Source organism: Hemicordylus capensis, chromosome 2 (genome assembly GCF_027244095.1).
Source record: "Hemicordylus capensis ecotype Gifberg chromosome 2, rHemCap1.1.pri, whole genome shotgun sequence".
In the NCBI taxonomy this organism is placed as follows: Eukaryota; Metazoa; Chordata; class Lepidosauria; order Squamata; family Cordylidae; genus Hemicordylus; species Hemicordylus capensis.
Window position 1 is genome coordinate 380,548,629 of NC_069658.1, and position 27,095 is coordinate 380,575,723.

Sequence of the window (27,095 nt, forward strand, 5' to 3'; positions counted from 1 at the left end):
TAACAGTGGCCCACAGATGCCTCTGAGAATCCCACAGGAAAGAGGAGAGGCCATGCCCTCTCTCACTGTTGCTAACCTGCAATTGGTATTTAGAGACATCTTGCCTCCGAGGCTGGAGGTGGCCTAAGGCCGCCAAACTAGTAGCCATTGATAGACCTGTTCTCCAGAATTTGTCTAAGCCCTTTTTAAAGCCATCCAAGCTAGTGGTCATCTCCACATCCCATGACAAAGAATTCCATAGATTAATTATGCACTGTGTGAAAAAGTACTTCATGTCATTGGACCTAAATTTCCTTGTCATCAATTTCATGGCATGAACCCTGGTTCTAATGCTGTGAGAAAGGGCAACATTTCCCCCCTTTCTGTCCATTCTATACAGGGTGGATTTGATTTAAATCAAACTGATTTAAATCACGATTTAAATCACTAGCAGGGTGGATAAAAATCAAAAAAATCCAATTTAAATCAAAAAAATCTGATTTTTTAAATTTAAATTGGATTTTTTTGATTTTTATCCACCCTGCTAGTGATTTAAATCGTGATTTAAATCAGTTTGATTTAAATCAAATCCACCCTGATTCTATTCCTCTCATATATCTCCCTGTAGTTGCCTCTCTTCCAAACAGAGTAGGTGGAAGACTACTCTGTGAAGAGCAGACACAGCTTGAGGAGGTGAGCAAGCTTTTCTAAACTTCTAACCTTTCCCTCCTTCAAACTAACTAACAGGAGAAGGGGAGATTTTCAGGAGTTGGTTTCTCTTTAAGGGATAAATCCTAGTCTCTCTGTGTGTGTTATTTGCCAGGGCTAACATTTGCCAGGGCTAGCAAACTCCAGTGTTTTTGTTTGTCGCTGCCTGGAGGGGGTGGAGTCAGCTAGAGCTGGAGGAGGCTCCACATTCCTTTGATTCACATCCTGTGTCTTAGTTGGAAGACTACTCTCTACATAAGAGGTGAAGGCCCGAGAGCATAGCAAACAGAGCATAGTCTACAGGAATAGCAAACAGGACATTGGAGTTTAGTAGGGGTTTAGCGGGAAATGTGCAGGGGAGCCTGGAACAAGCCCCTGTGATTACAAGGAGCCTGGTGGAGAAGAGAATGTAAGTACAAATCCCTCCCTCATATTCTTGGGAAAGGCTGTTTGGACAGTTAAATAGATGACCATTACAGCTGAGACCTATCCTTCTAATAAGCTATCTCTAAATACTGTAAGCAGCCAACAAAAACAGTATGAAGATAGAAAGTCAGCAGGGGAGGGGGCACATCCTAGTGTATTGCACAGAGTGCCACATGTATGACTATTTGCCCCATGGGTGGAAGTCATGGGTGTGTGCTCGGTGCAAGGAGCTCCTGGCTCTCAGGAAACAAATTTGTTCCCTTGAGACCAAGGTGGCGGATCTGGAGAATTTCAGAGAGACAAAGAGACATGTGGACAAGACCTTCAGGGACGTGACAGAGACATCCCACTCCAGGGCTGATAGCTCGTCTGCTGTCAGGGAGAATGAAGGTCTTGGGCAAGGAGGACATTGTTCTGAGGAAGAGGGAAATGCTCCTTTAGAAGGGGCCCCTTCCACGGATGATGAGCCCATATACTCTTGCACAGGGGATACTTCTCGTGGGTGGGGTGGAGGCCTCCTTGTACTGGGTGATTTGATCATTAGAGGTATAGAGAGATGGATTTGTGACCCGCGTGTTGACCGCACAGTGACTTGCCTGCCTGGTGCGAAGGTTGTGGACATCACGCAGCATCTAGATAGGCTCCTAGGCAGTGCTGGGGAGGACACAGCTGTCGTGGTGCACGTCGGCACCAACGATGTGGGGAAATGTAGTCAGGAGGTCCTGGAAACCAAATTTAGGCTGATAGTTAACATATTGAAGTCCAGGAGTCCCAAGGTAGCATTCTCAGAAATGCTACCGTACCTGTACAGTGAGAAAGGCGGAGCTGAGGGGTTTCAATGCGTGGATGAGATGTTGGTGCCAAGAGGAGGAGTTTAGATTTGTTAGGCACAGGGATACATTTTGGGGCAAGCAAGGCCTGTACAAAAGGGACGGGCTGCACTTGAACCAAGATGGAACCAGACTGCTGGCGCTTAAAATCAAAAAGGTCGCAGAACAGCTTTTAAAATGATGCCTGGGGAATAGCCGACAGGAGCTGGGAAGTATCCAGTTGGGCAAACGCCATCCTTTAAAGTACGAGGGTGCAAAGGATTCAGATAAAACAAAAGGGGACAGAGCAGAACCGCATAAAGTGCAAACAGGAGCCTGTGCTAGCTGGTCAAAGAGTCAAAAGAAAGATACAATACATCAAATGAGAGATTCAGCATAAAGGTGCTTATATGCCAGTGCCAGAAGACTCCAAGCCAAGATGGGTGAGCTGGAGTGTTTGGTTGTTAATGCAGAAATAGATATAGTGGGCATAACAGAAACATGGTGGAACAGTGAGAACCAGTGGGACACTGTGATCCCAGGATATGAACTCTATAGAAAGGACAGGGAGGGGCGCCATGGAGGTGGAGTAGCATGTTAAAGAAGTTATAGAATCTAACAGAATCTAAGAAGCTAGAAAACCAAGGTGGACTGGAGTCCTCCATAGAAATCCTGTGGGTGACAATACGAGGCCTAAAAGGGAACGTGCTACTGGGGACGTGCTGTCGCCTTCCGGATCAAAACACTGACAGTGACGGAGTTGCAGGAGGAAATCAGGGAGGCATCAAGCAGAGGCAGGGCTGTAAAAATGGGTGACTTCAATTACCCAAACACAGATTGGGGAAATTCACAGTCAGGTAATGACAAAGAGGTCAAATTTCTAGATACGCTGAATGACTGTGCCCTAGAACAGTTGGTCTTGGAACCATCCAGAGAGAAGGCAACCCAGGACCTGGTGTGTGATGTCAGTGTCATCAACCACTTAGGGAACTGTGACCATAGTGCGATCAAATTCAGCATACATGTGGGGAGAGAATCACCAAGGAAGTCTAACACAGACATTTTGAATTTCAGAAGAGGAAACTTGTCCAAAATGAGGAGTATGGTGAAAAGAAAGCTGAAAGGGAAAATCAGGAGAGTCACTTCTCTCCAGAGTGCATGGAGATTACTCAAAACCACAATACTAGAAGCCTGGTTAGATTGTGTACCTAAAAGGAGGAAAGGTACCACTAAGTCCAGGAGGATGTCAGCATGGCTACCATCAAGGAAGCCATAAAAGGGAAGATGACTTACTTCCGAAACTGGAAGGTCTGTCCAAATAAAGAGAACAGAAAGGAACACATACTCTGGCAAAATAAATGCAAGGTGACAATAAGGGAGGCAAAAAGAGAGTTTGAGGAACATTTAACCAAAAGTATCAAGGGGAATAACAAAAACTTCTTTAAATACTTCAGAAGCAGGAAACCTGCCAGTGAGGCGGTTGGACCATTAGACAATGAAGGAGTGAAAGGGATTATTAAGGAGGATATGAAAGTTGCAGAGAAATGAGTTATTTGCTCTCTAAATGAGTTCTAAATGAGTTCTTTGTGTCCGTCTTCACGGCAGAGGATACTGAGCATATTCCTGTTCCTGAACCAAGCTTTTTAGGGATGGAGGCTAAAGAACTGAGTGAGATAGAAGTGACAAGAGATGATGTTCTAAACTGTCTGGAAAAACTGAAAGCTAACAAATCTCCAGGGCCAGATAGCATCCATCCAAGAGTCCTCAAAGAACTCAAATGTCAAATTGCCGACCTCCTTGCTAAAATATATAACTTATCCCTGCAATCAGGCTCTGTACCAGAGGACTGGAGAGTAGCAAATGTAACAGTGATTTTCAAAAAGGGATCCAGGGGCGATCCAGGAAATTACAGGCCGGTTAGCTTAACGTCCGTTCCAGGCAAATTGATGGAAAGCATCCTCAAGGATAAAATTGTAAAGCACATAGAAGAACAAGCCCTGCTGGGAGTGAACCAGCACGGCTTCCGCAAAGGTAAATATTGCCTCACAAACCTTTCGAAGTTCTTTGAGTGTGTCAACAAGTGTGTGGATCAAGGTGATCTAGTTGACATAGTCTACCTGGACTTCCAAAAAGCTTTTGACAAAGTTCCTCATCAAAGACTCCTGAGAAAACTTAGTGGTCATGGGATAAGGGAACAAGTACATGTGTGGATTGATAACTGGTTGAAGGACAGGAAACAGAGGGTAGGTATAAATGGAGAGTTTTCACAATGGAGGGAAGTAAGAAGTGGGGTCCCCCAGGGATCTGTACTGGGACTGGTGCTTTTTAATTTATTCATAAATGATCTAGAAGTAGAGGTAAGCAGCGAGGTGGGCAAATTTGCAGATGTTACCAAACTCTTCTGGGTAGTGAAATCCAAAATGGATTGTGAGGAGCTCCAAAAGGATCTCTCCAAACTGGGGGAGTGGGCGACAAAGTGGCAAATGCGCTTCAGTGTTGGCAAGTGTAAAGTGATGCAGATTGGGACAAAAAACCCCAACTTCAAGTATACGCTGATGGTATCTGAGCTGTCAGTGACGGACCAGAAGAGGGATCTTGGGGTTGTGGTGGACAGCTTGTTGAAAGTGTCGACTCAATGTGTGGCAGTTGTGAAAAAGGCCAATTCCATGCTAGGGATCATTAGGAAGGGGATTGAAAAATAAAATGGCTAATATTATAATGCCCTTATACAAAACTATGGTGCTGCCACACCTGGAGTACTGTGTACAATTCTGGTAACCACATCTAAGAAAGGACATTGTAGAACTGGAAAAGGTGCAGAAGAGGGCAACCAAGATGATCAGGGGCCTAGAGCACCTTTCTTATGAGGCAAGGTTACACCTGGGGCTTTTTAGTTTAGAAAAAAGACGACTGCGTGGAGACATGATAGAGGTCTATAAAATCATGCATGGTGTGGAGAAAGTGGATAGAGAGAAATTCTTCTCCCTCTTATATAACACTAGAACCAGGGGTCATCCCATGAAATTGATTGCCAGGAAATCTAGGACCAACAAAGGGAAGTACTTTTTGACACAACGCATAATCCACTTGTGGAATTCTCTGTCACGAGATGTGGTGACAGCCAACAACCTGGATGGCTTTAAGAGGGGTTTGGACAACTTCATGGAGGAGACGTCTATCATCGACTACTAGTTGGAGGACTAAAGGCCACCTCCATCCTCAAAGGCAAGATGTCTCTGAGTACCAGTTGCAGGGGAGTAACAGCAGGAGGCTTCCAGCGGCATCTGGTGGGCCACTGTGCGAAACAGGATGCTGGACTAGATGGGCCTTGGGCTTGATCCAGCAGGGCTGTTCTTATGTTCTTAAACTAAAAAGCCCCAAATGCTGTAACCTTGTCTCATAAGGCAAGTGCTCCCGGCCCTGATCACCTTGGTTGCCCTCTTTCAGTTATACAGTGTCTTTAAGATACGGTGATCAGAACCGTATGCAGTACTCCAAATGTTACCACACCACAGATTTTTGTATAAGGGCATAATCTATATATTTAATCCTCCTGGGTGTGCCTTTAGAATGTGCGTCCCGGCGCCCAACTGGTTGGCTGGGTGGAGGAGACGCCTGATAGGCTGAGGCGCACCCAGGAGGATTGGTTGCCATGGCGGCAGCGGGCCCAGCCGTGGAGGTGAGGCGGCGGGTCCTGGCGGCCGCACTTGCAGGAGGTTGGGGAGAAAAGGTAACCGCCGGCCCCAAAGAGCGCACAGATGCTGTGTGCGGGGTCGGCTAGTAATACATATTAGCATTTTAATTTTCAGTCCCCTACCTAATGATCCCTAGCATGGAATTTGCCTTTTTTCACAGCTGCCGCACACTAAGTCAACACTTTCAAAGAGCTGTCCACCATGACACCAAGATCTCTCTCCTGATAAGTCACCAACAGCTCAGACCCCATCAGTGTATATGTGAAGCTGGGTTTATTTGTCCCAATATGCATCACTTTACACTTGCTTACATTGAACCATATTCGCCATTTTGTCACCCACTCCCCCAGTTGGGATAGATCCTTTTGGAGCTCCTCACAATTGGTTGTGGATTTACTACCCTAAAAAGTTTGGTGTCACTGGCAAATATGGCCACTTCGCTGCTTACCCCAACTTCTAGATCATTTATGAACAAGTTAAAGAGCACTAGTCTATTTATTCTTACCCTGTTTCTTGTCCTTCAATCAGTTACCAATCCACACATGAACCTGTCCCATTATCCCATGACTGCTAAATTTACTCAAGAGCCTTTAGTAGGGAACCTTATCAAACGCTTTTTGGAGTCCAAGTATACTTTGTCAACCAGATCACCTTTATCCACATGCCTGCTGACTCTCTCAAAGAACTTCAAAAGGTTAGTGAGGCAAGACTTGCCCTTGCAGAAGCCATGCTGGTTCTCCTTCAGCAAAGCCTGTTCTTCTATATGTTTAACAATTTTGTTTTAAGTATTCTTTCCATCAATTTACCTGGCACAGAAGTTAAAATAACGGGCCTGTAGTTTCCCATGTCCCTGCTGGATCCCTTTTTGAAAATCAGAGTTACATTAGCTACTTTCCACTCCTCGAATACAGAGCCTGATTGTAGAGACAAGTTACATATTTCTACAAGGAGCTCAGCAATTTCACATCTGAGTTCCTTCAGAACTCTTGGGTGAATACCATCTGGCTCTGGCGATTTGTTAATTTTTAGTTTTTCAAGACAGTTCAGAACATTCTCTCTCATCACTCAAATTGGTCCAGTCCAGCCTCCAAGCCTGAGCAGCTCAGTTCCTGAGTGGAGATATGGTCAGCATCCTCCACTGTGAAGACAGATGCAAAGAACTCATTCAGCTTCTCTGCAATCACCTTATCTTCAATAATCCCTTTCATGCCTTAATCTCATCAATTAAGGGTCCAACCACTTTCCCTGGAAAGTTTTTTTACTTTCGATATACTTAAAGAAGTTTTTGTTATTCCCCTTGACACTTCTAGCTATATGCTCCTCAAACTCTCTTTTTGCATCCCTTATTGTCTCCTTATATGTCTTTTGCCAGAGTTTATGTTCCTTTCTGTTCTCTTCATTTGGGCAGGACTTCCATTTTCTGAAGAAAGTCTTCTTCCCCATTATAGCTTCCCTGACTCTACTTGTTAGCCATGCTGGTGTCCTCCTGAACTTGGTGGTACCTTTCCTCCTCCTTCCAACCAGTGTTCTCCCTAATCTTTTTCATCTGTGTGCAGAATGAATTTTATTCTGAGTGGCAGTATCAAGGCAGTGTGGGCACACATGCATTCAGAATGGGGCCTTTCTGATTCAACCTGAGCGGGATCTAAAATTGACTCAGCGGACATCAGAAAATGTGTGAGTGCACGCACGCGCGCACACATGCACCTTAGAGGGAACACTGGTTCCAACTGAGCTATTATGATTGTTGTTTTGAATAAGTTCCATGCTTTCTGGAGTGATTTGATCCTCCTGACTTTCCCTTTCAGTTTTCTTTCTACCAGTCCCTTCATTTCCTCTTCTGAAGTCCAATGCATCTGTGTTGGACTTCCTTGGCAATGCTCCACTAGCACACCAACTGAATTGGATCGCACTATGGACACTTTCCCCAATGGTTCTACAACTCTGATGTCTATATTGTCAGCAGCATTTTTACAGTGCTGCAATGCTCAGAAGAACCTATTACAGATAGAGGGGGAAATCTGTTCTAATCAAGAGATTTGCAGTTACAGAAGTCATGGGTATCAATATTTCCATCACAACAGAGGCAACACAGCTGTGGACCAGAAAATGTCAGAATATAAAGTAATGTAAAAGAGATTCTTATAAGGAGCTGCACATATAATGGACAGTAGCAGAGAAATCTGACTGTATGCCACAATCAAAATCTTATAGTAACAGCACTATTTCAAAAATGCATTTGATCAAAAACAGATGAGGGCTTCCAAGGGCCGGAATCTATGCTAATTTAAGACACTAATGCCTATTACTTGGACACTTGCTTCCAAGTAATTACACTGAAAATTGTTGTGAAGAGAACAAGAATGAGAGATTGACTGTCAGTGGAGAACCTTGTCCTAAATAAGACTGATTAACTGTATTTTAATTGACAAATTTATTAAAATTTAGAGATAATCATAACAATTACATAAACATTAGAATAGAATGGGCTATCCAAACATAAGCAGTAAAGAGGAAGCTATGCAGAAATTGAAATAATGACTGTTCTCCTCTTGTATAATCTATGACATTGGAGATTCAGTGACAAAGTCAGTTATTCCAATGAGCTGGATATCTAAACAGCACAGCACTGAAGAGAACTTATTCGTGTTGTAGTCACATTTAAAATAATAAGACCGACAATATTCTTTACATATTTCTTCCTGTGCAACCTATTCTATGCATCTTGCTTTTGGGTTTAGACTAGATCAGTCAACAACTCTACGTTTTTAAAAAAAGTATTTCCAAAATCCACTTTAATGCTGTTTATTAACAAGAAGCTATAATGCTCAGAAATAATATGATTACAAAGTCAAATGAAGGGAGAATGATTATATTTAATGTGTATCATTTCGTTTTTACAGTGGACAAAGATGCTTTATTTAACCAACTTCTTTTTCATTAATAGAAAATACGAGAAAAAGTGATCTATCGACAGGCGCTCGTCAGATGCTCCAGGTGGTGCAGCTAGATCACAGACGGCTTGGAAAGACGCTGACCTAAGAGCTGGGAGCTACTGAACCAGAGAAGCAACGATGGCGGGGAAAGGAGAGGGGAAAAATCTATCAGGCCTTGACAGGAAAGGTTCCATGGACTTGGCTCGGGCGGGCGCACTTCCTGTCATCCAACCCCATTCCACGCCACTTCCAGAGAAAAGCAGGCGTCCAGCCCTCCCTTGAGGCGCAGGCTTATCCCGCAGGTGTGTGTGTGTGTGTGTGTAAGAGCGTTATAGAAGGGGAAGCCTTACACCAGCATAACGGGGGGGGCGGCTTCACCTTCCCGTCCGGCAGGGCGGGCCTTCCCTTCCCTTTTTAGCATCTTACCGGTGTCGGGCGGCGCCCCCACGCCCACCCCATCGTCTCGAGGCCGCGGCGCCGCCACCGCTTTTGTCGCTTTGGGCTGCAAGGGGGTGGAGGCCGCCATCTTGGGTCCGGCACATGCGGGGCGGCAGCCAGGAGGAACGGCGGAGTGCCGAAACTCCAGCTGAGTCAAGTCAGGTGAAGCAGCAGAGCGCCGAGTCAACTCAGAGACGACGGCCCAGCCGAACCAGGATAAATCCACAGGCCCAGAGCGAGGGACGAGAGCAACAAACTGAGCAAGATATGGATCCAGACGGAACTACTCCAGCACCGAATTGCTGATTGCCGGCGCGCTTGCTAGGCTGAAATTACAGAGCTTAGTATTCTAGCAGACAAGAGCAGAAGAGCGCCTAATTCTCTAGAGCAAATCTGCAAACCTTGCAGCATGACAGGTCCCAGGAAGGAGCTGGCAAAGGGAACGCAGCAGTACTAGGAAGAAGAACAGTCCAGTTTGGCTAAAAGGCAAAGGGGAACAACAGCCTGAAATTTCGAGCCATCTTAATGCTTTCTGACAAGCGACTGGTTCCTGTAGGCCTTGTTATAAATGACCCTAACACCAATTACAATCCTCAGTTCACAACTATCCAGACCTAAAAATCTACTTACAGTAGCATGCACACATAGATTCATAATGACTTCACATCAACACATCTGAAAGGAGAAAAAGACGCACTAATAATCTCTCATATTGAAGATTCCAGATTGCTACAAGTATTAGATCCAATGCATTTAAAAAATATTATTTGCAAGATAGTTACTTATACAGTCACATTTTGAAACTGCAAACGGACTCAACTGAATTTGAATTAAATACTTCTTTTAAAACATGTGAGAGTTGAATGTAATTTCCCTGTCTCTCCCAGTACCAAGCAAGCCAATAGATTAATCAGGCTGGTAACATTTTATGATTGGTGAGGAGCAGGTGAGGGGACGTGGGTGGGGAGGTGGGGTGGCTGTGGTCTATAGGGATAACATCTCCCTTACCAGGGTCCCTGTCAGGAAATCAGACCATATTTAATGTGTGTACTTGAGTTTGGGGACCAGGGATAGATTGGGACTTCTGTTGGTGTACCGATCGCCCCGCTGCCCAGCGGAATCCCTTACTGAGCTCACGGACTTGGTTGCGAAACTTGCATTGGAATCTCTCAGACTCTTGGTGCTGGGGGACTTCAATGTTCACTTCGGGATCAATCTGTCCGGGGTAGCTCCGGCCATGACAACTATGGGCCTATCCCAAGTGGTCTCTGGACTGACGCATATTGCAGGTCACCTGCTTGATTTGGTATTTTACTCTGATCAGGGTGGTGTTCCGTGGGTGGGGACGCCTGTGATTTCCCCATTGTCATGGACAGACCATCATCTGGTTAAGGTTGGACTTACAACCACTTCCCACCTCCACAGAGGTGAGGGGCCCATTAGAATGGTCCACCCATAGAGGTTATTGGATCCACTAAGATTCCAAGAAGCCTTGGAGGGATTTAATGTTGGCTTTGCTGGTGATTCTGTTGATGCCCTGGTTGAGAATTGGAACAACTTGCTCACCAGGGCAGTAGACATGATTGCTCCCAAGCGTCCCCTCCAACCCGCTTCAAATTTGGCCCCTTGGTATACGGAAGTTCTACAGGGGCTGAAGCGGCAAGGTAGGCGACTGGAGCGCAAGTGGAGGAAGACTCGACTCGAATCTGAGAGATTGCGACAAAGAGCACATCTAAAGATCTATGTTCAGGCAATATGTGTGGCAAAGAGGTGGTTCTTTTCTGCCCGTATTGCCTCTGCAGGTTCACGTCCAGCAGAGTTGTTCAGGGTTGTGAGGGGACTCGTATCTGCCCCCACTCCCTTGAACCAGAATTTGGAGTCATCAGTTACCCGCTGTGATGTGTTTACAGAGTTTCTTGCAGATAAAATCTCTCGGATTCAGGCCAACCTAGATGGAGACTCCACAATTAATTTGATGTCTGAGTTGGAGGTGCTCAACAACTCCTCTTATGTGATTCGACTGGATCGGTTTCAGTTTGTGACTCCTGAGGATGTGGACAAGCTGCTTGGAGCGGTGAGGCCTACCACTTGTTCTCCTGACCCATGTCCAACATGGCTTGTTCGATCTAGCAGGGAGGTTGTGGTAAACAGCCTGGTGGAAATAATAATGCTTCTCTGAGGGAGGACAGGATGCTTCCTTGTCTTAAGGAGGCAATCATTAGACCTCTTCTAAAGAAGCCTGCATTAGATCCCTCAGAGTTGAGCAATTATAGGCCTGTTTCCAACCTCCCATGGTTGGGCAAGGTAATTGAGAGGGTGGTGGCCTCTCAGCTCCAGGCGGTCTTGGAGGAAACTGATTATCTAGACCCATTTCAAACTGGTTTTCGGGCAGGCAATGGGGTGGAGGCTGCCTTGGTCGGCCTGATGGATGATCTCCACTTGGCAATTGACAGAGGAAGTGTGACTCTGTTGGTCCTTTTGGATCTCTCAGCACCTCTCAATACTATCGACCATAGTATTGTTCTGGAAAGTCTGAGGGGTTTGGGGGTGGGAGGCACTGTTTTACAGTGGTTCCGCTCCTACCTCTCGGACAGATTCCAGATGGTGTTGATTGGAGACTGTTGCTCTTCAAAATCTGAGCTTAAGTATGGTGTCCCTCAAGACTCCATACTTTCTCCAATGCTCTTTAACATCTACATGAAACTGCTGGGAGAGATCATCAGGGGATTTGGAGCTGGGTGTTACCAGTACGCTGATGACACCCAGATCTACTTCTCCATGTCAACTTCTTCAGGAGCTGGCCTATCCTCCCTAAATGCTTGCCTGGAAGCAGTAATGGGCTGGATGAGGGAGAATAAACAGAAGCTGAATCCAGATAAGACGGAGGTACTTCTTGTGTGGGGTCAGAACTCTAGAGACTATTTTGATCTACCTGTTCTAGATGGGGTCACACTTCCCCAAAAGGAACAGGTTTGCAATCTGGGAGTACTTCTTGATTCACACCTCTCCATGGTTTCACACCTGGATTCACACCTCTCCCTGGTTTCTCAGGCGGTGGCCAAGGGTGCTTTCTATCAGCTCCGGCTGTTACGCCAGCTGCGCCCGTTTCTCGAGATCAATGACCTCAAAACTGTGGTACATCTGTTAGTAGCCTCTGGACTTGACTTTTGTAATGCGCTCTACATAGGGCTACCCTTGTACATAGTCCTGAAACTTCTATTGGTTCAGAATGCGTCAGCCAGGTTGGTCTCTGGGTCATCTTGGAGAGACCATGTTACTCCTTTACTGATGGAGTTACACTGGCTGCCAATAGGTTTCCGGACAAAATACAAAGTGCTAGTTATAACTTATAAAGCCCTAAACGGCTTAGGCCCTGGGTATCTAAGAGAGCGTCTTCTTCATTATGAGCCCCACCACCGATTGAGGTCATCTCAGGAGGTCCGTCTCCAGTTACTGCCAACCTGTTTGGTGGCTACAGAGAGACGGGCCTTCTCGGTCACTGCCCCAAGATTGTGGAATGCGCTCCCTGCTGAGATAGGATCCTCCCCATCTCTGGCAATTTTCAAAAAACACCTGAAAACCCATCTTTTCACCCAAGCTTTCGCAGCTTCCTAATTTTTTGGGGTTTTATTATCTGGTTTATTTTAAAATTCAAAACCCGATTTCGGGGTTTTTAATCACTGTAATTGTTTAATTGTTTCTTTAAAATGTTTTAAAATTGTTAATTGTTATGTTTTTAAATTTGTTTTAGCTCTTTACTGTTTTAGTGGTTTGTTTTAATTGTAAACCGCCCTGAGCCATTTTGGAAAGGCAGTATACAAATAAAATAAACAAACAAACAAATAATAAATCTGTGACAGATGCACAGTTTTTTGTTGCTTTGGTGCTTGAATGGATTTCCTTCAGATACACTTCTAAATAACTTTTTTTTTATTAAAAAAAATAGTCTATCCTTTTGCAAATCCCAGCAAGATCCAGAGCATTGGCACATGTCATTATTCCCTTCCCAGCAGGTAAGGTGCGTTTTGTTTTTTAAGTCAAGGAAACAGGCAAAGCGAAATCAGGGATGAAAAGTATAAGTGGCAATTAATCAACCGCATCCTGATTTTGGCTCCTTTGCTTAAGTTACACCTCAAAGAGGTGTTGTCTACCTTATTATCTGAAATTTCAGGGAAGTAAGAAGTGGGGTCCTCAGGGATCTGTATGGGGACCAATACTCTTTAACATGTTTACCCTGCTAACTGGGCAAAGAGGCACCTTTTAACTTGCTGGGTGACTCTGGGCCAGTCACTTCTAACTCAGCCTAACCTACCTCACAGGGTTGTTATGAGGAGGAACTTATGTATGTAGTACACCGCTCTGGGCTCCTTGGAGGAAGAGCGGGATATAAATGTAAATTTATATAATAATAATAATAATAATAATAATAATAATAATAATAATAATAATAATGGATGCCACTGTTGCTGAACTGTTTCAAAATCAAAACCAGGCAACCTCCCCTTTGCCTTCACCTCAAAAACCCGAATGCTATTTAACAGAAAAGCAACAAGAACTAAAGCAAAAAACAACTGAGCACATGAACCAACCACCCACCAGGGTTCGACTTCCAGCTCTAAAAACAGTTGCCAAAAAACAACTTGCTCAGGCATTAGAAGATGTCAATGCTGTACTTACAGAAATAACAACCAATAATTTGCAAGAAACAAACCAACTAATGTACAGTGCAGCAACAATAACAACACAAGAGCTTGGATATAAGATCAGTGAACCTGTAAAAAAAGAAAGCAGTATATCACCTAAATGGAAGATTAGATTAGAAAATAAAATCTCCAGGCTTAGATCAGATGCTAGTAAACTGGAAGATATGAAAGACAAGAAGCTGAAAAACGAAAACACCAAACAGTATCTAATCCAAAAATACCACCTAGATTCAAGGAAAATTAGAGAAGTCCTGGAAATAATAAAGCAGCAAATAACAGCAGTGTCAAAGAAGATTAGCAGATATGAAGCCAGAACTACACAACACAGGCAGAATCTCCAATTCCAGTCAAATCAGAGACGTTTCTACCAAAGCATAGAAGGAGAAACTGCAAGAAACCTAGAAACACCAAATAAAGAAGAAACAGTGCAATTCTGGGGGAAATTATGGGACAACCCAATAGATAATAATAAAAAAGCAGGCTGGATGAAAGAGGTCAAAAAATGTAACCAACAAATGCAAGATCTAATAATAACACCAGAATTAATAAGTGAAAGAGCAAAGAAAATTAAAAATTGGACTGCTCCAGGCGACGATGAACTGCATGGCTTTTGGCTTAAACACCTAACAAGCTTTCATAAACAACTATCAAAACAGTTCAATCACATTTTGCAAGGCGGTGATATTGAACAATGGCTAACAACTGGGGAAACTCATCTGATCATGAAAGACACAGCAAAAGGTGGCAGTTCCAAGTAATTATAGACCGATAACCTGCCTGCCAACCATGTTCAAATTATTAACTGGAATAATAGCAGATGAAGTGATGCAACACTTATTAACTAACAAACAGCTTCCAGTTGAACAGAAAGGAAATTGCCCGAACACCAGAGGCACAAAAGACCAGCTACTGATTGACAAAATGATTTTAGAAAATTGCAAGAGAAGAAAAACAAATCTAAGTGTTGCATGGATTGACTACAAGAAAGCCTTCGATTCATTGCCTCACACATGGATACTAAAATGTTTAGAAACAACTGGTGTCAGCAAAAACATTCAGATATTTATAGAAAAAGCAATAAGCATGTGGAGTACACAGTTAACAATCAATGGTGAGACACTTGGACAGGTTAGCATTAGAAGAGGCATTTTTCAAGGGGACTCACTATTCCCTCTGTTGTTTGTAATCGCCATGACCCCACTTTCACAAATACGAAACAAAACAGGCCTCGGATACCAAACATCTAAAACATCAAGTCAAATCAACCATCTGCTGTACATGGACGATCTGAATTTGTATGCAAAGTCCCAGTCAGAAATCGAATCACTGCTAAACACTGTCCGTATATTCAGTAGCGATATAGCAATGGAGTTTGGACTAGACAAGTGTGCTGCATTAATAATGAACAGAGGGAAAATAAGAAAAACAGAAGGAATAGAACTGCCCAATGGAAGCAAGATCAAGAACCTGGAAGAGAAAGAACCTTACAAATACTTGGGCATTCTCCAGGCTGATAACATTGCACACACTGAAGTTAAAAGAAAAATAGGAAGTGAAGACATCAGGAGAGTTAGAAAAATCCTCAAGTCCAAACTCAATGGCGGGAACACCATACAAGCCATAAACGAATGGGCTATACCTGTTATCAGATACACTGCAGGGATAATAGACTGGACCCAGGCAGAGCTAGAGACGCTAGATCGTAAGACCAGGAAAATCATGACTATCAATCATGCACTGCTCCCCCGCAGTGATGTCGATAGGCTATACCTCCCTCGCAGCTCAGGTGGAAGAGGAATGCTGCAAGTCCATCAAACAGCAGAGGAGGAGAAAAGAGGCCTTGAAGAATATAGCAAGGGCAGTGAAGAAGATGGTCAATAATGCGAAACTATTCAACACCAATGAAAGAAAGCAGGCCTACAAGAAAGAACAAGTCAAGAACTGAGCAGAAAAATGGAAAAATAAGCCACTGCATGGTCAATATTTGCACAATATAAGTGGAAAATCAGACATCACCAAGACATGGTAATGGCTTAAGAATGGCAACTTGAAGAAAGAAACAGAGGGTTTAATACTGGCTGCACAAGAACAGGCACTAAGAACAAATGCAATAAGAGCCAAAGTCGAAAAATCAACCACAAACAACAAGTGCTGCCTTTGTAAAGAAGCAGATGAAACCGTGGACCACCTAATCAGCTGTTGTAAAAAGATCACACAGACTGACTACAAACAAAGGCATGACAAAGTAGCAGGGATGATACACTGGAACATCTGCAAAAAATACAAGCTACCTGTAGCCAAAAATGGGTGGGACCATAAAATTGAAAAAGTTGAAGAAAATGAAAATGTAAAAATATTATGGGACTTCCGACTACAAACAGACAAACATCTGCCACACAATACACCAAATATAACTGTAGTCGAGAAGAAAGAAAAACAAGTCAAAATAATCGACATAGCAATACCAGGGGATAGCAGAATAGAAGAAAAAGAAATAGAAAAAATCATGACCAAATACAAAGATCTACAAATTGAAATTGAAAGGCTGTGGCAGAAAAAGACCAAAATAATCCCAGTGGTAATTGGCGCCCTGGGTGCAGTTCCAAAAGACCTTGAAGAGCACCTCAACACCATAGGGGCCACAGAAATCACCATCAGCCAATTACAAAAAGCAGCTTTACTGGGAACAGCCTATATTCTGCGACGATATCTGTAACAATTGACAATAAAATTCTGGCATCCCAGGTCCTTGGGAAGGACTTGATCATGTATGGATAAAACAAACCAGTCAATAACACCTGTCTGACTGTGTAAACAACAACAAACAACAACAACAACTTTAACCATGGTGATTCTTTCTATTTAGCAGGAGGAGAGCAATTGACCCTATCTACCCCCAGCACAATACCCCTCCTGTGACTGTTGCTGGGGTGGGTCTAATGTTTCTTTTTAGATTGTGAGCCCTTGGGCGACAGGGAGCCATCTTATGTATTTATTATTTCTCTATGTAAACTGTTGTGGAAGCTTTTGTTGAAAAGTGGTATATAAATATTTGTTGTAGTTCACAAAAGATCTAGATCTAGATGTAAGCAGTGGAGTGGCCACATTTGCAGATGACACTAAACTAGGGTAGTGAAATCCAAAACAGATTGTGAAGAGCTCCAAAAGGCTCTCCAAACTGGGTGAGTGGGTGACAAAAAGGCAAATGTGGTTCAGGGTAAGCAAATGTAAAGTGATGCATATTGGGGCAAAAACCCCCACCACTGTCACATATACACTGATGGGTTCTGAGCTGTCAGTGATCGACTAGGAGAAAGATCTTGGGGTCAAGACTGACAGCTCGTTGAAAGTGTTGACTCAATTTGCAGCAGCTGGAAAAAAAAGGCAAATTCTATGCTAGGAGATTAATGATCAAAATGCTAATACTATATTGCCCTTATACAATTCTATGGTGCAGCCACATTTGGAGTACTGCGTACAGTTCTGTTCACCATATCTTAAGGACATTGTAGACAGACGGAAAAGAACAAGTGGATGTCTAGGATAGCAAGATAGTGTTGTGGGACAAGAGACAACAGCCTTGCTTGTCTTCTTTCTTGCAGGGGAGCAATAGCAGGAGAGAGCGCGTGCCCTCACGTGTTGCCTGTGAAGTTACATAAGGTAAAGTTGTGCCATACAGTCGGTGTCGACTCCTGGCGACCAGAGAGCCATGTGGTTTTCTTTGGTAGAATACAGGAAGGTTTTACCACTGACATCTCCCACGCGGTATGAGATCCTTTCAGCATCTTCCTATATCGCTGCTGCCCGATATAGGTGTTTTCCATAGTCTGGAAAACATACCGGTGGGGATTTGAACCAGCAACCTCTTGCTCCCTAGACAAGTTACTTCCCCACTGTGCCATTAGGTGGCTCAGGGGTTACATAGAAACATAGGAAGCTGCCTTATACTAAGTCAGACCATTGGTCCCTGTGGCTGCAGGCAGGATTCTCTCTCAGCCTTATCTTGGAGATGCCAGGGAGGGAACGTGGAACCTTTCTGCATGCAAGGAGAGGTGCCTCAGAGGCATCTGGTGGGCTGTTGTGAGGGATAGGATGCTAGAGTAAATAGGCCTTGGGCCTGATCCAGCAGGGCAATACTTATGTTTTTACCCTTATGTTGTAAACCTGAGTCAAATTTAACATAATAAAAATGCATTCAAGTACACATAGAATACAGCTTCCCCATACAAATGGGCAAAGCCAACTTCTAAGTTTTTGGATCAAAAGGCAGGGCAAAAACATATTTCAGCATTTTGTTTCTGTACTGCCCTTCAATCGACACATGTAGTGACCAGGCTCCCCTCCCTCTACAGAGTTAACCAGAAGTGAACCCTGTCTTGACTGACAGGCTGGTGAACTCCTTTGCTCAGCCAATCAGCACACGAGGTGGGTGGGACCTAGAGAGCTGTTGCCAGGAAGAAGTAAATTTTTTGTTAGAAGAAGCTAGGCTGGAGGGGCACAGGAGGACATGTGGCCATGGAGATTAGCTGCAGGAAAATAACTCTGCAGATCCTTGAAAGACAAGAGGGCAGGAAGCTTGAATTCTCATCAGGAGTTTGGTACGTTCAAGGCAAGAAAGCCTGGGTTTTAGCTTTGGGAAGATTAATTTAGGGAAAGTTTGTTTAGTCAGACTTGGTGTTAGAAACTTATATTTCTTTGTGTGTGTGCTCTGCATATTCTATTATAGTTTACCTGCAACGTAACTGAAATAAGCAACTGCATACATCAATTGATAAGCGGCTTTATAAATTACACGAGAACTCTTCTATCTGTGTCCGGTTGAACTCTACTGATCACTTATCTAAAGTAATCCCAACTACAAAAGGTGTGAGACACGGGTGTATACTTGCACCTTAGGAACATAGGAAGCTGCCATATACTGAGTCAGACCATTGGTCTATCTAGCTCAGTATTGTCTTCACAGACTGGCAGCGGCTTCTCCAAGGTTGCAGGCAGGAATCTCTCTCAGCCCTATCTTGGAGAAGCCAGGGAGGGAACTTGAAACCTTCTGCTCTTCCCAGAGCGGCTTCATCCCCTGAGGGGAATATCTTGCAGTGCTCACACATCAAGTCTCCCATTCATATGCAACCAGGGCAGACCCTGCTTAGCTATGGGGACAAGTCATGCTTGCTACCACAAGACCAGCTCTCCTCTCCTTTTTTGTTTAATTTTTATGTAAATGATTTAATTAAATATTTACAGAAATTGGATACTTTTGCCCCTATATTAGCAAAACAGAAGGCTGCCACTATTGATGTATGCTGACGATGCAGTGATTCTCTCCCAAACTAGATCAGGCCTTATGAGAGCTCTGGGGGCTCTGGTAACACATTGTCAGGACAAACATCTGGCCATCAATTATTCCAAAATGAAAATAGTTTGCTTCAACAATAAAGCTAAGAGTTTTAGATGGACTGTTGGGAGACATCAGGTTGAGCAAGTAAAGCAAATCAAATATCTTGTTGTGATATTTCAATATAACAACAGGCAACGTGCTCATGCTAGAATGGTTTTTGATTTGGCTCAACGAAGCGCAATAGCTATTCTGAGATTTCACCATGCGCAGGGTGGAGGATATATCCCTGCTGCCATTAAATTGTTCCTCACTAAAACTGTACCGCAACTTTTGTATGGAGTTCAATTGGGCCCTTTGATAGTTTTATGCCCCTAGAGCAGGTTCAGTCAGGTTTTCTAAGAGCGCTTTTTGGTACACCTAGATGCACCCCTAATGTGGTGCTATGGCAGGAGGCTGGGTCATGGAGGACTGAGACCAGGGCATGGTTGCAGATTATTTTCTACTGGCTGAAGTTTCACCTCCGGCCAGTGGGACTTGTGCCTGGGTTTCTTTTGGCTACACCTTGGCCTATTTGGCTGGTGACGGTTATGGATAAACTTTCCCATATTGGCCTGGACTCTGAATTTTTATCAGAAACTGACCTAGTGAATGCCAAAAAATTAGTTCGTCAACATCTAAATGATATGGAGCTCCAGAATGAGCTGGCTTGTCTGCCGGCATTCTAAAGTCAGTTTAAGGCCAGGGTGGGTTTTTTTCTGGCTTCATATCTGTCCACCATAACTGTCAGAAAGTTACGCTGGGCTTTTTCAAGAGCACGCTTTAATGCCTTTCCTTTAGCTATATTAACGAGGAGATTACAACATCTACCCCTGGAGGCTCGCTTGTGCCCTTGTGGTTTGGATGAACCTGAATCAATCGCTCAGATTTTATTACGCTGTAGATTCTACAGTAATATCAGATGTCATTTGATTCTGCCGCTTCTTTCTAGGTTTCAACATCAAGCGGATGATTTGCTGGTGAAATTTTTACTTGAAGATAATGCACTCTGCATCTCTCATGTTGTAGCAAAATTTTGTTACATCACAATTAGAATTCGTAGCTCATTGATTGATACTAAAGTTAATGACTGAGTTAATGTTGAATGCTGGAATAATGTATATTGTCTGTGTTGTTGTTTTGTTTTGGCCACTGGCCGTAAATAAAGTATCTATCTTGAAATAAGCAACACTAGCCTATGCCCAATACACCTAGGGAGTTGTAAAAGCCTCTATAAACTTTTAAGCAAGCATTAAGACAACCTATTTTTGTAATCCTAAGTGTTCGTAACTGTATTTAAAGCTGAGAAAGCCTCAGATGGAAGCAGTCTGTAGTAATTGAATAAAACTGGGGTTTTAAAGTTCTTTTCTTTTTACAAGCTTCTCTGAGTTGGCTTTTAACACAGAAAAGGTGGGGGAGGGTTGAAGGGGGTGTTTCTTGGGTGCAAACACGTCCTCAAATAGTCAGAAGCTATCAGTTTTCGCACCACGAGTAGGCTTGCACGTGGAAGATTTTTGTACTTTTCCAGTAGCAAAAAAGAGTTTCCCTTGAGATTCCACCAGTGGTTCCTCTATTTTTTCCCCCATCTCTGTGCAGAATGAGTTTTGTTCTGGTTGGCAGTATTAAGGCACCGTGTGCACATATGCATTCAGAGTGGGGCCTTCCTAATTAAACCTGAGTGGGATCGAAAATTAACTGAGCAGACATCAGAAAACTTGTGAGCGCATGCACATGCACACGCTTTAGAGGGAACAGTGGATTCTACCCCAAGCCCGGGGAGGTTCAAACTCTGTCGATAAGAGGAATGGTGGCGGCAGCATTTTGAACCTACCGATTACAGAATAGTTTTAGGAGAAGCCTAGCCAGTCAGTTCAGCAGGGATGATTCAGCATTTCTTTCCCTCATGTGAGCTTGCTTTGAGACAAAGGCTTTAATCCGCTACAAAACAAAATGTTTGCTATTTTGACATTTAGTTTTCCTCTCCTTAACTGTCTGCCTTTGATTTTTCACCTTGATCACACACAACTCCCCTAATCACACACAACTTCTTATTAAGAGGGGCTTGGATAACTTCATGGTGGAGAGGTCTATCAACGGCAGCTAGTCAGAGGGCTATAGGCCATCTCCAGCCTCAGATGCCTCTGAGTACCAGTTGCAGGGGAGTAACAGCAGGAGAGAGGGCATGCCCTCAACTCCTGCTGTAGGCTTCCAGTGGCATCTGGTAGGCCACTGTGTTAAACAGGATGCTGGACTAGATGGGCCTTGGGCCTGATCCAGCAGGGCTGTTCTTATGTTCTTCTGTGTTCTAATTCACATTTATTTTACATTTTTTATATCCCGCTCTTCCTCCAAGGAGCCCAGAGCGGTGTACTACATACTTAGGTTCCTCCTCACAACAACCCTGTGAAGTAGGTTAGGCTGAGAGAGAAGTGACTGGCCCAGAGTCACCCAGCTAGTTTTATGGCTGAATGGGGATTTGAACTCGGGTCTCCCCGGTCCTAGTCCAGCACTCTAGACACGACACCACTCTGGCTCCACATGTCAAATTCAAATATATCGAAGGTTGCATTTCCCACTAAACACTTCAAGACTGAATGAAGAGAGAAGCCTTGAGGATGCAAAACATGCTCTTTCCTCACCAGCATTGAGTGCATAAAGAGGCAGGCTGCGTAGAGGGATCCTTAATGGGCTAGGCTGGGGCCCAAGCGGTAAATTTTGTGGTAAATTTTGTTTTCTACTTTTCCTAACTTTCAACTTGTAGATGTTCAGAATTCTTATCCTAACAATTTGTGATGCCATTTTTACTTGAAGTCATTCACTTCCTGTTTGCAGAGGTTGCCTGAAACTGCTTTTATCATTGGAAGATGTGAGTAGTGGTAGGAATCCCAGGATTCTGGTCAGCAAGCTATTTGTCAAAATGGGCAAAAATATAGATCAAGCACCTCCCCCCACCCCCACTCATGCTTTAGATGTTAAGACCATCTCTATGAACTCTGTGATGAAAATACTGTAGTTCAGTGTCAAAACTCTGAAGAGGAATTCAGGAAGCTAAACAAATTGTCAAGATGTTTTTAGTGTGAACTCTCAAACAGCTGGTGGTTACTATGTGACCACTAAGGGCTTGTTTTCACTCTACTCAAACAAGTTCCATAACACTTTGGAGTCTTCAGTTGTCAAACTAATATATTGGAGACACAGGAATCCACAGCAGCATTGCAAGGACAATCCTCAAAATATATTTTTGAAGGCCACTTGAGGAGAAAGATAGCATGTCAATGACAGTTCCATTGTCCATGGCTCTCCACAACGCACTGCATGGCAACACCCGCCAAGTGATAAAGTAAAACCATTTCAGTCCAGATTTCTGTCACATTAAAGTAGCAAAGGAGGAAGAGATTTGTTGGAAGTAATAAAATCATCCTTGTCCTTTGCTAAGATTACAAAATGTTGGACATTTACTCCTATGAACCACCAATTTTAAGATAGGAACAAATACATCTCGTTATACTATTCAAATTTGTTTCTGTTGTCTGTGGAAGAAATTCAGTAATCTCTTAAAAATTGCTGAGGCCTATTTTGGTTCTGGTTTGTTACTAATGTAGAGTATAAATGTAGGAATCCATATTACAGATTTCTCTCTTTCCATAATAAGCAATAGCTTTTCTTTATCACATTGCAAGTTCAACACTTCTCTGAATATCTCAAAATGACATCCATAGTTATGTTTTAGTAATAGGCAAATTGATTTCTATTCAGGGATTAAGCTCTATTGAACACAGTGGGATTTGCTTTAGAGTAAGTAAGGATAGGATTGCACTGCAAGCAGGTAGTTCAAAGGCAGATGATATTTAACTAAAAATTTAATTAGCCAACAGTATTTTGTCCATTTTGTCCAAGCCTTTGATTTCAAAGATTCACGTGATATAGACAACATGAAGACTTTCTACAACAGGGCTGCACAATTTCGGCCTGCCTGCAGGTGGTGGACCACAACTCCCATCATACCTGACTGTTGGCCACTGTTGCTGGTGATGATGGGAGTTTAGGGTGCCAACTAGGGAGATTTGTAGAGGACCTGTGACTATTTTGGAGACCCATCAACTTTTTTTGTATATGTTGTGGTGTCCGAAGTTCTGGGGGGCACCTGGAACATTTTATTTGCTCAGAACACTTTGCTCTCATGAGCAGTTTATCTTCCTCTCTCTCCTTCCCCTTCCTACTGACCATCCATCCAATGAGGAAGCCAGAGGGAAGGTTCTGCCTCAGTGGCAGGTTGCAGAGCCATGTGATGCAGTGACACAAATAGGTGGGCCTGGCTGATACAGCTTGCTTCCTTCATGTGGTGGTGACAGTGAGAAGTGAGCAGTTAGCTAAGTAACTTTACTCAATTAGCAGTCATCTCTGCTGACTGAGTAAAAAGGCACCTTTTAAAATGGTGAATCTCTTATATTTATTTATTTAACACACTTCTATACCACCCAAAACTCATGTCTCTGGGTGGTTTACAACAAGCAAACAAAAAGTTAAAACATTAGTTTGTCATGGGGTGAGTGACTGGCCCTATCCAACCCCAGCACAGCATTCCTTCAGGGGCTGATGCTGGTGTTACCTGGTGTTTCATTTTACATTTTGAGCCCTTTGGGGACAGGGGAGCATCTTATTACTTATCTTATTATTTATTTTTCTTTGAAAACCACTGAGAAACCTTCTGTTAGATTTTGAGCCCTTTTGGGGACAGGGGAGCATCTTATTTATTTTTCTTTCAAAACCACTGAGAAACCTTCTGTTGAAAATCCATACATAAATGTTTGTAGTCATAGAGAACAGCAAGCAAGTGGGAGACCATGCATGCACCACTGCCCCAGCATGCAAAGAGGCTGGCTCGGCAGCTAGCCGGCTGCCAGGCCTTGAGCCAAGAGGTGAAGTTGCTGGGGAAAGCAGGCTGGGTGACCAATGGGGGAGGAGGACAGAGGACTGTGTGTGGTAAACCTAACCAGGAGACTTATGGTTAAACAGCAGGGGCCTTGAGAACTCTGCACCTAGACAGCAGATGGAGCAGACATACAGCTCACCTGGACATCAGCTTCACAGTGGTTAGCTGTATTGATTCTCAGGTTATCCAATCTTTGTCAGAATATGCATATATAAACCAAGACACACATGGAACCCTTTTTTTGTGTGTGAAAAGGATCCTATATTTCCACTTTCTTTTTGGTGATGGATTTCTACTTTTTTCACCATCTGGACCTGGTAACCCTATGAAAGCTGTAATCCAAAAACATCTAGAAGGTCCAAGTTGTGCACATCTTTAGTTGTTCTACAAGAACTAAAGATATTACACCCAAAATTTCTAGGATTTATCACTCACTGAATCTATTAGGAATTAAATGAGCACTGTATCCCTCAGATTTATAATGGCTAATCCAATACAAGATTTTGCAAGAAATCCAAACTACACAAAAGCCTGCCAGCAGTGTAATCTACAACCCTCCTTGCATTCTCAAAATAGAAAATACCATTTGCTTCATGGATTTGGTTGACTTAGACACCGAGATGCTGAAGTGTCTTAATTTAAACTATGTATACATAAGTGAGAATATATTGAGACTGAGCGAGTCCTAGATATATAAGAATATTTTAAAACAAATGTTATTTCCATTAAGATAAAAATGATTTGTAAAGACTTTACTATATTGCTTTTACCAATTGCAGCCAGGCACTATTTAAGAAGAAACTAGACTTCCATTTTTGTATTCACACAATCCAAATTTCACTCATTACTGAAAGCACAGCTCAAAAAGAAAACCATCTCTATGTGTTTTTGAATGACAAGGGGAGGGAAACATAATTCTAAAGCTGTGTTCTTTATTAGAAATGAACACTTCACCCTCTACATTATTTCCCTCCCACAGGTCTGAAGTCCCACTTTCAGTATTTTCTAGAATGAAGTTGTAATATAATGTATTTACCTTTTGAAAATGCTGCCAATATTGTAGGAGGCAGCTGGGTGTGGTTAAATGACTTTATACCTGGGCTGTTTGCACAAGTGTAGAGCTGCTGGTTCCTGGTTGCCCTGTGTCAACATCCTTTATGCTCTTAGGCAGTCAGTTTCTACATCTGCCTGTGGCATTGAACACTAAAGAGGAAGATGCATCCTAAAATTATCAGTGCCCGAGTGGCAGCTTTTAATTCATTTATAGTTTGACTCAGAGTATGGAAAAGGAGCTACTTCTTGTCTCCCACCCTCTCCCATAATGCGGAGTTTAACAGGCAGTCTCGTCATGCTGCACATTGTCTTGCTCTAACCTCATGTCACTGGCTGTAAGCAATGCACAGTGTGATGGCCTGTCAGGTCTTTTATTAAATTAAATGTTATGAGTGAAGGTAGGGTCTGGGGAAAACAGAGTGGCGGTAGTTCCATGGGACTTTTAAAGGGCCTATTCTAATGTAGAGAGTAACTATTTGTCAGTTGTATGTTAATGTTTAGCAGGGCAGCAGAGTCACAATGAATGTTTGGGATGAATACAGTGGGTTTCAGTAATCTGTGCTTAATCTGCATAGAGAATTTGCAAGACAAGAAGTGAAGTTCCTGGATTTTGCCAGACATTTGTTTATACTTTTCAGTACAAAGGCTGTAGTATATGGCTGCCAATCACTCTAAACCTCTTGCACTGATCGAGGGATGGGGGACAGGGAATGCCAGCTACAGGACTGGGTATAGTGCCAATTGCTCTCCTCAGGGGTGTTGCTAGGTACTTAAAAGATCTGGTCCCCAGCCCACAGCCTTCCCATATTCTGATGATTAAACTGTTTCATGCTCTACGATTGGCAGATGGCGATCTGGGGCCCTATGAAAAATATTGCACACAAACACCCCCAAATGATGCTCCTGCCTCTCCCCCTTTCCTAGTCTTTAACATGAGGATTAAAAATAATTATAATAGTGTAGAGAATGAGGAACTCAGGTCTGTATACAGTACCTACCAAAATTGGACACTAACTTTAATTGCTCTGAGCAAGCATGACTTGTCCCCTTAGCTAAGCGTCCGTCCAGGTTGCATATGAATTGGAGACTAGAAGTGTGAGCACTGTAAGATATTCCTCTCAGGGGATGGAGCAGCTCTGAGAACAGCAGAAGGTTTCAAGTTCCCTCCTGGCTTCTCCAAGACAGGGCTGAGAGATTCCTGCCTGCAACCTTGGAGAAGCTGTTGCCAGTCTGTGAAGACAATACTGAGCTAGATAGACCAGTGGTCTGACTGAGTGTGTGGCAGCTTCCTATGTTCCTATCTGTTGAGATACTTGTCAGGATGTGCCACCAACGATGGCAAATTTGGAATTTAAAGAGGAGCTGGTGGCTCTGAGATGCTTGTCTGACTCTGAACCATCAGCTGTCTTCCACTGTCCAAGAGCTCTTCCAGATGTGTTCCTTGTAGGCAGGGGCGTAACTAACATTAGGCAAGGGGAGGCGGCTGCCTGGGGGCCCCCACGCCTCGAGGGCCCCCCCAAAGGCAAGTCAAATGTGAAGTGAGTGTGTGTGTATCAGCAAGGGGCCCATTTTAAAATTTTGTCTCTGGGCCCACTCCAGCCTTGTTATGCCCCTGTCTTCACATTTAGTTGTAGTCCCATTTTTTCACTGTGCTCCTTGACTTTCATTACTAGAGCTTGCAGATCATCCACATTCTCAGCTATCAGAGCAGTGTCATCAGTGTAGTGCAGGTTATTGATGTTTCTTTCTCCAACTTTAAAGCCATGTTCATCTTCTTCCAATCCAGCTTCTCTCAGTATATGTTCAGCATGTAAGTTGAATAAAGAAGGAGAAAGTATACAGCCTTGTCTTACTCCTTTGCCGATTTGGAACAGTCTGTTTTATCATGTTCCATCTGGACTGTGGCTTCCTGTCCCGTGTATAGGTTTCTTATGAGAACAATGAGGTATTCTGGGACGCCCATTTTCCTAACAATATTCTACAACTTGACATGGTCGATGCAATCAAAGGCTTTTCTGTAGTCAATAAAGCACATATTGTATTC

The 27,095-nt window shown here is 43.4% G+C and overlaps 1 protein-coding gene across 12 annotated transcripts in view; it reads right to left on the minus strand.

Moving 5' to 3' along the window:
• The window catches only part of WIZ (WIZ zinc finger), a 125,037-nt gene that overhangs the window by 14,570 nt on the left and 83,372 nt on the right, over positions 1–27,095 (minus strand). The window contains exon 1 of one of the 12 annotated variants that reach the window (XM_053294196.1): positions 8,980–9,275. The exons of the other annotated variants lie outside the window; for them this stretch is intronic. Within the exon in view, the coding sequence (XP_053150171.1) occupies positions 8,980–9,079 (100 nt within the window). The 5' untranslated portion in view covers positions 9,080–9,275. Of the gene's footprint in view, positions 1–8,979; positions 9,276–27,095 lie in introns of those variants that run through there. 12 annotated transcript variants of the gene reach the window in all.